The sequence below is a fragment of the Salmo trutta genome, chromosome 36 (assembly GCF_901001165.1).
Source record: "Salmo trutta chromosome 36, fSalTru1.1, whole genome shotgun sequence".
NCBI classification, from domain to species: Eukaryota; Metazoa; Chordata; class Actinopteri; order Salmoniformes; family Salmonidae; genus Salmo; species Salmo trutta.
Genome location: NC_042992.1, coordinates 8613150 through 8625649, shown reverse-complemented (window position 1 = coordinate 8625649; position 12500 = coordinate 8613150). Strand labels below are relative to the sequence as shown.

Genomic DNA, 12500 nt, shown 5'->3' with positions numbered 1-12500 from the left:
TGCATGCATGCATACATACATACATGCATATACACACAGTTGAAGTCGGAAGTTTACATACACTTAGATTGGAGTCATTAAAACTCAGTTTTTCACAATTCCTGACATTTAATCCTAGTACAAATTCCCTGTTTTAGGTCAGTTAGGATCACCACTTTATTTTAAGAATGTGAAATGTCAGAATAATAGTAGAGATTTATTTCAGCTTTTATTTCTTTCATCACATTCCCAGTGGGTCAGAAGTTTACATACACTCAATTAGTATTTGGTAGCATTGCCTTTAAATTGTTTAATTTCGGTCAAATGTTTCGGTTAGCCTTCCACAAGCTTCCCACAATAAGTTGGGTGAATTTTGGCCCATTCCTCCTGACAGAGCTGGTGTAACTGAGTCAGGTTTGTAGGCCTCCTTGCTCGCACACGCTTTTTCAGTTCTGCTCACAAATGTTCTATAGGATTGAGGTCAGGGCTTTGTGATGGCCACTCCAATACCTTGACTTGGTTGTCCTTAAGCCATTTTGCCACAACTTTGGAAGTATGCTTGGGGTCATTGTCCATTTGGAAGACCCATTTGTGACCAAGCTTTAACTTCCTGACTGATGTCTTGAGATGTTGCTTCAATATATCGACATCATTTGCACCAGTCCCTCCTGCAGCAAAGCACACCCACACACATGATGCTGCCATCCCCGTGCTTCACGGTTGGGATGATGTTCTTCGGCAAGCAAACCTCCCCCTTTTTCCTCCAAACATAACGATGGTCATTATTGCCAAACAGTTCTATTTTTGTTTCATCAGACCAGAGGACATTTCTCCAAAAAGTACAATCATTGTCCCCATGTGCAGATGCAAACTGTAGTCAGGCTCTTTTTAATGGCGGTTTTGGAGCAGTGGCTTCTTCCTTGTTGAGCGGCCTTTCAGGTTATGTCGATATAGGACTCGTTTTACTGTGGATATAGATACTTTTGTACCTGTTTCCTCCAGCATCTTCACAAGGTCCTTTGCTGCTGTTCTGGGATTGATTTGCACTTTTTTGCACCAAAGTACGTTCATCTCTAGGAGACAGAACGCGTCTCCTTCCTGAGTGGTATGATGGCTGCGTGGTCCCATAGTGTTTATGCTTGCGTGCTATTGTTTGTACAGATGAACGTGGTACCTTCAGGGCATTTGGAAATTGCTCCCAAGGATGAACCAGACTTGTGGAGGTCTACCATTTTTTTTCTGAGGTCTTGGCTGATTTGATTTTCCCATGATGTCAAGCAAAGAGGCACTGAGCTTGAAGGTAGGCCTTGAAATACATCCACGGGTACACCTCCAATTGACTCAAATTATATAAATTAGCCTATCAGAAGCTTCTAAAGCCATGACATAATTTTCTGGAATTTTCCAAGCTGTTTAAAGGCACAGTCAACTTAGTGTATGTAAACGTCTGACCCACTGGAATTGTGATACAGTGAAATAATCTGTCTGAAAACAATTGTTGGAAAAATTACTTGTCGTGCACAAACTATAGGTTGTTAATAACAAGAAATTTGTAGTAACAGCAGTATACTGTAGGTAGGGGTAAAGGATAGATAATAGACAGTAACAGCAGTATACTGTAGGTAGGGGTAAAGGATAGATAATAGACAGTAACAGCAGTATACTGTAGGTAGGGGTAAAGGATAGATAATAGACAGTAACAGCAGTATACTGTAGGTAGGGGTAAAGGATAGATAATAGACAGTAACAGCAGTATACTGTAGGTAGGGGTAAAGGATAGATAATAGACAGTAACAGCAGTATACTGTAGGTAGGGGTAAAGGATAGACAGTAACAGCAGTATACTGTAGGTAGGGGTAAAGGATAGACAGTAACAGCAGTATACTGTAGGTAGGGGTAAAGTGACTAGGCAACAGGATACTAACTATTTAGCAGTCTCATGGCTTGGGGGTAGAAGCTGTTCAGGGTCCTGTTGGTTCCAGACTTAGTGCATCGGTACCAATTTGCCGTGTGGTAGCAGAGAGAACAGTCTGACTTGGTAGCTGGAGTCCATGACAATTTTTAGGGCCTTCCTCTGATACCGCCTGTTATAGAGGTCCTGGATGGCAGTGAGCGTGGCCCCAGTGATGTACTGGGCCGTCCGCACTACCCTCTGTAGGGCTTTGCGGTCGAATGCCAAGCAGTTGCCAGACCAAGCGGTGATGCAACCAGTCATGATGCTCTCAATGGTGCAGCTGTAGAACTCTTTGAGGATCTGAGGGCCCATTCCAAATCTTTTCAGCCTCCTGACGGGGAAGAGGCGTTGGACAAAGATAATTCCTTTTTGTAGCAGGATTTCTTATAAGCGTCTTGATTAGTGTCCCGCTCCTTGAAAGCGACAGCTCTACCCTTTAGCTCAGTGCAGATGTTGCCTGTAATCCATGGCTTCTGGTTGGGAAATGTACGTACGGTCACTGTGGAGAAGACGTTGTCGATGCACTTATTAATGAAGCCGGTGACTGATGTGGTAAACTCCTCAATGCCATCGGATGAATCCCAGAACATGGGATTCCAGAACATTTCGCCTCTTGTTGCGAAGGTGACATGCTGGTAGAATTGAGGTAAAAACGGATTTCAGTTTTCCTGCATTTAAGTAACCGGCCACTAGGAGCGCCACCCTCCGGGTGAGTAGTTTCTTGTTTGCTCATGGCCCTATATAGCTCATTGAGTCCGGTCTTAGTGCCATCATAGATTTGGGGTGGTAAATAGACACCTACTAAAAATATAATCTATTTTGGTAAATATTATGGTCTACAGCTTATCGTGAGGTATTCTAACTTAGGCGAGCAGAACCTCGAGTCTTCCTTGATATTAGAGATTGCGCACCAGCTGATAACTGAGAGACACCCCCTCCCCTGAGCTTTCCCGATGCTGCCGTGCTGTCCTACCAATAGAAAAAACAGCTAGATTTATATTTACAATGTCCTTGTTTTGTCACGACTGAGAAACAGGATATTACAGTTATTCAGATCAGTCTGGAATGGAACTCATCCAGTTTATTCTCCAGTGATTGCACGTTCATCAATAGAACGGAGTGTAGAGGCAATTTTTCCACTCTCTGTTTTGTAGTGTCGTCGGACTCTATTGCGCTGTCTCCTTCAAGTGTTGGGAATTTGGGCCTGGTCCGGAATAATTAATGTATTTGGCCTCTGACTCATTGAAATAGAAGTACTCTTCCAAATCGAGGTTAGTTATCGCGGTTCTAATGTCCAGAAGCTATTTTCGGTTATATAAAATGATGGGGGGGAAACGTACAAAAGATGATAAGCTCAGCACACAAAAAAATACACAAAATAGCGCAATTGGTCAGGAACCTGCAATACGACCTGTATTCCCTCTAGTACCCTTCACCAAGATGAAATTACAAATACGGAATTAAGTTGGCAAAATGAGGAGTAGGCAGCCGTGATTAACCAACAGGTAGGCTGTTGTTTAATATGGAGTTGTTTTTAGACGAGGCTGCAGCTAAGTAGCCTGGCTAGCTAGCTGGCTAGCTAACTCCAGTCAAGACAGACACTACCAGATGAGATGATGGATAACCTATCACAGCAACAAGTTTAACTTGTTGTTAAACAAGTCTATTTGGCTACTTCCTCTCTCTGTCGCTCTCTCTCCATGTCTCCATGTCAGACACACCGACCCCCTGCTCCTCTTGCGCCTGATTTACTGTTCAACTGTCTGAAGCGTTCTGACCTATCTATGTGTCTGTGTGTATAGCTCCCTCTACTGGCCAACTGTGTTTATGTTCTCTGTCTCCCTCCAGTGGCTAACTCCAACGGTGGCAGCAGTTCTCGTCGTGACTCTCTGACCGGCAGTAGTGACTTGTACAAACGCACGCAGTCCAGCCTCACTCCCATTGGCCACGGGGGGTTCTACAACGGAACCCTGGGCTTTAGCTCCTCCCCCGGGCCGGTCGGAATGCCTCTGCCCAACCAAGTCCCCTCCCACTCCCTAACTCCACCCCCCTCTCTGTCCAATCACAGCTCCTCATCCAACCTCAACCTGGGTGAGTGACGAGGTCTATTGTTACCATGCTGACATAAAACTTGCAGTGTATTTTTGTGGGTATATAATTTTATCATGGTTATTGTTATGTCCAATCAGCACTAATCACCCCTCCTCTCCGAACACCTCCCACAGGAGGTCTGACCAATGGCAGCGGTCGTTTCATATCTGCTGCTCCGGGGGCGGAGGCGAAGTATCGCAGCGCCAGTTCTGGCTCCTCCCTCTTCTCTCCCAGCAGCCAGCTCTTCCCGTCGTCACGGCTACGCTACGGAATGTCGGACGTGATGCCGTCAGGGCGGAGCCGGCTCCTGGAAGACTTCCGGAACAACCGCTACCCCAACCTGCAGCTGAGAGAGATTGCTGGGCACATCATGGAGTTCAGCCAGGACCAACACGGCAGCAGGTAGAGACACACACACATCATGGAGTTCAGCCAGGACCAACACGGCAGCAGGTAGAGACACACACATCATGGAGTTCAGCCAGGACCAACACGGCAGCAGGTAGAGACACACACATCATGGAGTTCAGCCAGGACCAACACGGCAGCAGGTAGAGACACACACACATCATGGAGTTCAGCCAGGACCAACACGGCAGCAGGTAGAGACACACACACATCATGGAGTTCAGCCAGGACCAACACGGCAGCAGGTAGAGACACACACATCATGGAGTTCAGCCAGGACCAACACGGCAGCAGGTAGAGACACACACATCATGGAGTTCAGCCAGGACCAACACGGCAGCAGGTAGAGACACACACATCATGGAGTTCAGCCAGGACCAACACGGCAGCAGGTAGAGACACACACATCATGGAGTTCAGCCAGGACCAACACGGCAGCAGGTAGAGACACACACATCATGGAGTTCAGCCAGGACCAACACGGCAGCAGGTAGAGACACACACATCATGGAGTTCAGCCAGGACCAACACGGCAGCAGGTAGAGACACACACACATCATGGAGTTCAGCCAGGACCAACACGGCAGCAGGTAGAGACACACACACATCATGGAGTTCAGCCAGGACCAACACGGCAGCAGGTAGAGACACACACACATCATGGAGTTCAGCCAGGACCAACACGGCAGCAGGTAGAGACACACACATCATGGAGTTCAGCCAGGACCAACACGGCAGCAGGTAGAGACACACACATCATGGAGTTCAGCCAGGACCAACACGGCAGCAGGTAGAGACACACACATCATGGAGTTCAGCCAGGACCAACACGGCAGCAGGTAGAGACACACACACATCATGGAGTTCAGCCAGGACCAACACGGCAGCAGGTAGACACACACATCATGGAGTTCAGCCAGGACCAACACGGCAGCAGGTAGAGACACACACATCATGGAGTTCAGCCAGGACCAACACGGCAGCAGGTAGAGACACACACATCATGGAGTTCAGCCAGGACCAACACGGCAGCAGGTAGAGACACACACATCATGGAGTTCAGCCAGGACCAGCACGGCAGCAGGTAGAGACACACACATCATGGAGTTCAGCCAGGACCAACACGGCAGCAGGTAGAGACACACACACATCATGGAGTTCAGCCAGGACCAACACGGCAGCAGGTAGAAAGACATAGAGACACACACACCTGTGGCCATATTCATAAAATTGTCACAGCTATATAGCACAAACAATCTCATCACCCTGTACCAAAACCCTGGTACCAAACCTCAGACCTACTGTCTAATCATTATTGATTGAGTCCAGATGTTGTCTGCCCCCCCTTCATTATCCTCCGCATCCCCCTCTCTCTCATCTCTCTCTCTCTCTCATCATCCCTGTGAGTAAATATAGGAACATTAATTTGAATGTTGTGAATCTCCAGGTTTATCCAGTTGAAGTTGGAGAGGGCCAGCTCAGCGGAGCGTCAGCTGGTCTTCAGTGAGATCCTCCAGGCTGCCTACCAACTCATGGTCGACGTCTTTGGAAACTATGTCATCCAGAAGTTCTTTGAGGTGTGTGTACACGGAGTATTAGTGATGCACCCGTATTGCATTTTTGGCCGATACCGATATCCAATATTTTCCTTGCCAAAAAACCCGATACCGATATAATTTTTTTGTGGCCTTTTTAAGCATTCTAGTACAGTTAAATAGTTAACACACACATGGACGCAGCGGTCTAAGGCACTGCATCTCAGTGCAAGAGGCGTCACTACAGTCCCTGGTTCGAATCTAAGCTGTATCACATCCGGCTGTGATTGGGAGTCCCATAGGGCGGCGCACAATTGGCCCAGCGTCGTCCGGGATAGGCTGTCATTGTAAATAACAATTTGTTCTTAACGGATTTGCCTAGTTAAATAAAGGTTACAGACACTGACCAAAAAGTTATTTTGTTGGCATTTACATATGTCCCCATTACCAGTAAAACATAATCAAAAACGATTTATGTCACTTACTTGCTGTGCTGTTTTGTTGTTCAGTCATTTCATTCTCAACCAGGAAGCCGTTTGGGTCTTTGTGGGTAAAAAAAATATACACTATTTGACCAATCAGGACCTGAATCTGACTGCACGTCACATAGTAATTTAACGCGTTCATTCATTTTTATATGTAGTTATTACACACTGATTACGCTATGACTCATATTTCATATGTCACAACGATTCATCGATACGTATGCTATGATGCTGGTAAAGATGTCTCGCGCACCTACAGTGCTGGTCATACAAAAAAAGCTAGCTAGCTCATGGATGCAAACAATGTTCTTCCCAAAAAACACAGTAAAACGACAATCTATTTCAGTAGCTATCGTTAGCTAGGTGTCATCATCTAAAATAACCCTAATATATGAGACAGTTCTTATTTGATTAATGGTGGTCGGACCCATCTATGTGAAGCTAGCCACAACAAGGATTAGCCACAATAGTGGACTTTGTGGTTAGCCTTCAAAATAAAAGTATGTCATTGACAGTGATGCAAATGAATACAAATTAGTAGAATTCTGCCATAATTGAATAGATCATGCTAAACGAGGTTGGAATGTTATAAAATCAACAAAAGACAATCATTTGTTAATTTGAAAATCTGTTGAAATCACACTGGATGTATTCTACTTTAGAATTGCATTGGGGGCATACTTATTTCACTGTAGATCCTTACCTATGGATTGTGGATCAATGACCTGGGGTATCAGTCTACTCAGTGACTCCCAGAGAACATTGGTGTCATAGCTGTTATTGTGGGACTCTGAAACAACTGTGAATTGAGCCACATTTATTGTCAACCTGTGTGTATTGAACACTTTTTTCCCGAGGAAAAACAACACTGCGTGGATGTGTTGGAGTGATAACTCCGAGGAGGACGTTGGGGAAAAGTATTGAGTAGACTGATACCCCATTTCATTGATCCCCAATCCTGTACAGTGCAAAATGAATGTCAATAAAAACAATAGGCTGACTGGGGAGGTGATTTCCAACAGTCACAGTCCCGCGATAAGAGCTACAATGCTAATATTTGCGTAAACTCTTCACAGTTGTGTTCTGTGGGTGTCACCGAGTAGACTGATACCCCATTTCATTGCGTCACATTCCAACCTTGTTTAACATTATCTAGTCTAAATATGACAAAATTCCACCAATTGTGGCCTTCTGCATCACTTTCAAAGGGGTACTTTTATTTTGAAGGCAAACCACAAATTCCACTATTGTGCCTAATCCTTATTGTGGCTAGCTTCACAACACAGCCTGGTCCGGTCGAGCCTCACTAGTCAGATCAATCAATCAAATGTATTTATAAAGCCCTTCTTACATCAGCTGATATCTCAAAGTGCTGTACAGAAACCCAGCCTAAAACCCCAAACAGCAAGCAATGCAGGTGTAGAAGCACAGTGGCTAGGAAAAACTCCCTAGAAAGGCCAAAACCTAGGAAGAAACCTAGAGAGGAACCAGGCTATGAGGGCTGGCCTGTCCTCTTCTGGCTGTGCTGGGTGACTATAACAGAACATGGCCAAGATGTTCAAATGTTCATAGATGACTAACAGGGTCAAATAATAATAATCACAGTGGTTGTCGAGGGTGCAACAGGTCATCACCTCAGGAGTAAATGTCAGTAGGCTTTTCATAGCAAATCATTCAGAGTATCTCTACTGCTCCTGCTGTCTCTAGAGAGTTGAAAACAGCAGGTCTGGGACAGGTAGCACGTCCGGTGAACAGGTCAGGGTTCCATAGCCGCAGGCAGAACAGTTGAAACTGGAGCAGCAGCACGGCCAGGTGGACTGGGGACAGCAAGGAGTCATCAGGCCAGGTAGTCCTGAGGCATGGTCCTAGGGCTCAGGTCCTTCGAGAGAGAGAGAAAGAGAGAAAGAAAGAGAGAATTAGAGAGAGCATATTTAAATTCACACAGGACGCCGGATAAGACAAGAGAAATACTCCAGATGTAACAGACTGACCCTAGGCCCCCGACACACAAACTACTGCAGCAAAAATACTGGAGGCTGAGACAGGAGGGATCAGGAGACACTGTGGCCCCATCCGATGAAACCCCTGGACAGGGCCAAACAGGCAGGATATAACCCCACCCACTTTGCCAAAGCACAGCCCCCACACCACTAGAGGGATGTCTCCAACCACCAGCTTACCATCCTGAGACAAGGCCGAGTATAGCCCACAAAGATCTCCGCCACGGCACAACCCAAGGGGGAGCGCCAACCCAGACAGGAAGATCACATCAGTGACTCAACCCACTCAAGTGACGCACCCCTCCTAGAGACGGCATGGAAGAGCACCAGTAAGCCAGTGACTCAGCCCCTGTGGCTCAGTTGGTAGAGCATGGTGTTTGCAACGCCAGCATGGTGTGTGCAACGCCAGGGTTGTGGGTTCGATTCCCACGGGGGGCCAGTACAAAAAAATGCATGAAATTAAATGTATGCATTCACTACTGTAAGTCGCTCTGGATAAGAGCGTCTGCCAAATGACTAAAATGTAAAAATGTAAATGGTTAGAGGCAGAAAATCCCAGTGGAGAGGGGAACCGGCCAGGCAGAGACAGCAAGGGCGGTTCGTTGCTCCTTTCCGTTCACCTTCACACTCCTGGGCCAGACTATACTCAATCATAGGACGTACTGAAGAGATAAGTCTTCAGTAAAGACTTAAAGGTTGAGACTGAGTCTGCGTCTCTCACATGGGTAGGCAGACCATTCCATAAAAATTGAGCTGTTTGCTACGAAATTCTAGGGACAGTAAAGAGGCCTGTGTCTTGTGACCATAGCGTACGTGTAGGTATGTACGGCAGGACCAAATCGGAAAGATAGGTAGGAGCAAGTCCATGTAATGCTTTGTAGGTTAGCAGTAAAACCTTGAAATCAACCCTAGCCTTAACAGGAAGCCAGTGTAGAGAGGCTAGCACTGGAGTACCATAAATTCCGGACTATAAGCCGCTACTTTTTTCCCAGGCTTTGAACCTCGCGGCTTAAACAATGACACGGCTAATATATGGATTTTTCCCGCTTTCAATTTTTTTCTTCTCCAAAAAAAACACATTCTGTGACGGGCTCAGTTTTTTGGCGGCATGAAGCTTTCATTAGACCAATGAAATTGCCAAACGGGTTAAGGTCAAACAACTTTTTTGTTTACTGTTTAGATTAAATCGATCGCTCTCAAACTTCCCATCATTCTGATTACGGTAGTCATTTTGTCACCCTCATCATGGCAAAGACACAGAGAAATTTATATGATGCAGCTTTCAAGTTGAAGGCGATTGATCTGCTAATATCGTCCGATTCCGATATGTTCACCGATATATCGTGCATCCCTACTGAGTATTCTAAACATATAGAACATCTAATAGTGAGTTGAACCCCCCCTCACCTTTCGCCCTCAGAACAGCCTCAATTCATTGGGGATGGACAATACAAGGCGTCGAAAGTGTTCCACAGGGATGCTGGCCCATGCTATTTATTTTATTTATTTTTTATTTAACCTTTATTTAACTAGGCAAGTCAGTTAAGAACAAATTCTTATTTACAATGATGGCCTACTCCAGCCAAACCCTCCCCTAACCCGGACGACTCTGGGCCAATTGTGCGCCGCCCTATGGGACTCCCAATCACGGCCGGATGTAATACAGCCTATATTCGAACCAGGTACTTTAGTGACGTCTCTAGCACTGAGACGCAGTGCCTTAGACCACTGCGCCACTCGGAAGCCCAAATCAACCGTTAAATCGCTTCCCTCTGTTGTGTCAAGTTGGCTGGATGTCCTTTGGGTGGTGAACCATTCTTGATACACACAGAAAACTGTTGAGTGTGAAAAACCCAGCAGCGTTGCAGTTCTTGACACAAACCGGTGCGCTTGGCACCTACTACCGTACCCCGTTCAAAGGCACTTAAATATTTTGTCTTGTCCATTCACCCTCTGAATAGCACACATACACAATCCATGTCTCAATTGTCTCAAGGCTTAAAAATCCTTGTTTAACCCGTCTCCTCCCCTTCATCTACACTGATTGAAGTGGATTTAACAAGTGACATCAATAAGGGATCATAGCTTTCACCTGGATTCACCTGGTCAGTCTGGTGTCTTTAATGTTTTGTACACTCAGTGTATTTTTACGCATGTGTTTGTATCAGACCTGTGTGTTGGTGGGGGGGGGGGGTATTTAGGTGTTTGTATCAGACCTGTGGGGGGGGGGGGGGTATTTAGGTGTTTGTATCAGACCTGTGTGTTGGTGGGGGGGGGTATTTAGGTGTTTGTATCAGACCTGTGTGTTGGTGGGGGGGGGGGGTATTTAGGTGTTTGTATCAGACCTGTGTGTTGGTGGGGGGGGATTTAGGTGTTTGTATCAGACCTGTGTGTTGGTGGGGGGGGGGGTATTTAGGTGTTTGTATCAGACCTGTGTGTTGGTGGGGGGGATTTAGGTGTTTGTATCAGACCTGTGTGTTAGTGGGGGGGGGGTATTTAGGTGTTTGTATCAGACCTGTGTGTTGGTGGGGGGGTATTTAGGTGTTTGTATCAGACCTGTGTGTTGGTGGGGGGGGTGTATTTAGGTGTTTGTATCAGACCTGTGTGTTGGTGGGTGGGGGGGGTATTTAGGTGTTTGTATCAGACCTGTGTGTTGGTGGGGGGGGGGGGATTTAGGTGTTTGTATCAGACCTGTGTGTTGGTGGGGGGGTATTTAGGTGTTTGTATCAGACCTGTGTGTTGGTGGGGGGGGGGGGGGGGGTATTTAGGTGTTTGTATCAGACCTGTGTGTTGGTGGGGGGGGGGGGGGGTATTTAGGTGTTTGTATCAGACCTGTGTGTTGGTGGGGGGGGGTATTTAGGTGTTTGTATCAGACCTGTGTGTTGGTGGGGGGGATTTAGGTGTTTGTATCAGACCTGTGTGTTGGTGGGGGGGGGGGGGGGGGTATTTAGGTGTTTGTATCAGACCTGTGTGTTGGTGGGGGGGATTTAGGTGTTTGTATCAGACCTGTGTGTTGGTGGGGGGGATTTAGGTGTTTGTATCAGACCTGTGTGTTGGTGGGGGGGGGGGGGGGGTGTTTAGGTGTTTGTATCAGACCTGTGTGTTGGTGGGGGGGTATTTAGGTGTTTGTATCAGACCTGTGTGTTGGTGGGGGGGGGTATTTAGGTGTTTGTATCAGACCTGTGTGTTGGTGGGGGGTATTTAGGTGTTTGTATCAGACCTGTGTGTTGGTGGGGGGGATTTAGGTGTTTGTATCAGACCTGTGTGTTGGTGGGGGGGGGGGTATTTAGGTGTTTGTATCAGACCTGTGTGTTGGTGGGGGGGATTTAGGTGTTTGTATCAGACCTGTGTGTTGGTGGGGGGGATTTAGGTGTTTGTATCAGACCTGTGTGTTGGTGGGGGGGGGGGGGGTATTTAGGTGTTTGTATCAGACCTGTGTGTTGGTGGGGGGGGGGGGGGGGGGGGGGGGTATTTAGGTGTTTGTATCAGACCTGTGTGTTGCTGGGGGGGATTTAGGTGTTTGCCAGGTAGGTTCTCCAGAAGTTATTTGAATTGTCTGATTTGTAACAGGCCTGTCTCTGTGTGTAAATTGTTTGTGTGTTTTGCCAGCTACATCATCCTAAAGTGTGTTAGCTGTTCTCAAATTATTCAAATTCAAGCTGCTTTATTGGCATGAAAAACATTGTGTTAATATTGCCAACGCAACAATGTATACAATATACATTGTAATACAATTATAAACAATAACAAATAATATAAAATGGCAGTAAATAATAATACAAAATTAAATATAAAAATAATAACAATAAAATAGTAGTAAAATAATAGTAAAATAGTAGAATGTAATAAATATAAATTTCTAAATATGGAAAAGGAATCTATAACTAACTTATAACTAAATAATGGTCATCTTCACCATTACATCTGTACTACAACTACTATCATCATTACCACTACTACTACCACTACCACTACCATGACTAAACTGTTATCATTACCATTACTACCCATACCACTACTATTTGGAATGATAAACAACAATAATAAT

At 45.9% G+C, this 12500-nt stretch overlaps 1 protein-coding gene across 2 annotated transcripts in view; it reads left to right on the top strand.

Annotated features, from left to right (window-relative positions):
• Nucleotides 1-12500, top strand: part of LOC115175349 (pumilio homolog 1) — a 37174-nt gene that overhangs the window by 18597 nt on the left and 6077 nt on the right. For both annotated transcript variants that reach the window (XM_029734562.1, XM_029734561.1), the window contains exons 9-11: nucleotides 3782-4024; nucleotides 4159-4426; nucleotides 5880-6009. In XM_029734562.1, coding sequence (XP_029590422.1) covers nucleotides 3782-4024; nucleotides 4159-4426; nucleotides 5880-6009 — 641 coding nt within the window. The remainder of the gene's footprint in view (nucleotides 1-3781; nucleotides 4025-4158; nucleotides 4427-5879; nucleotides 6010-12500) is intronic.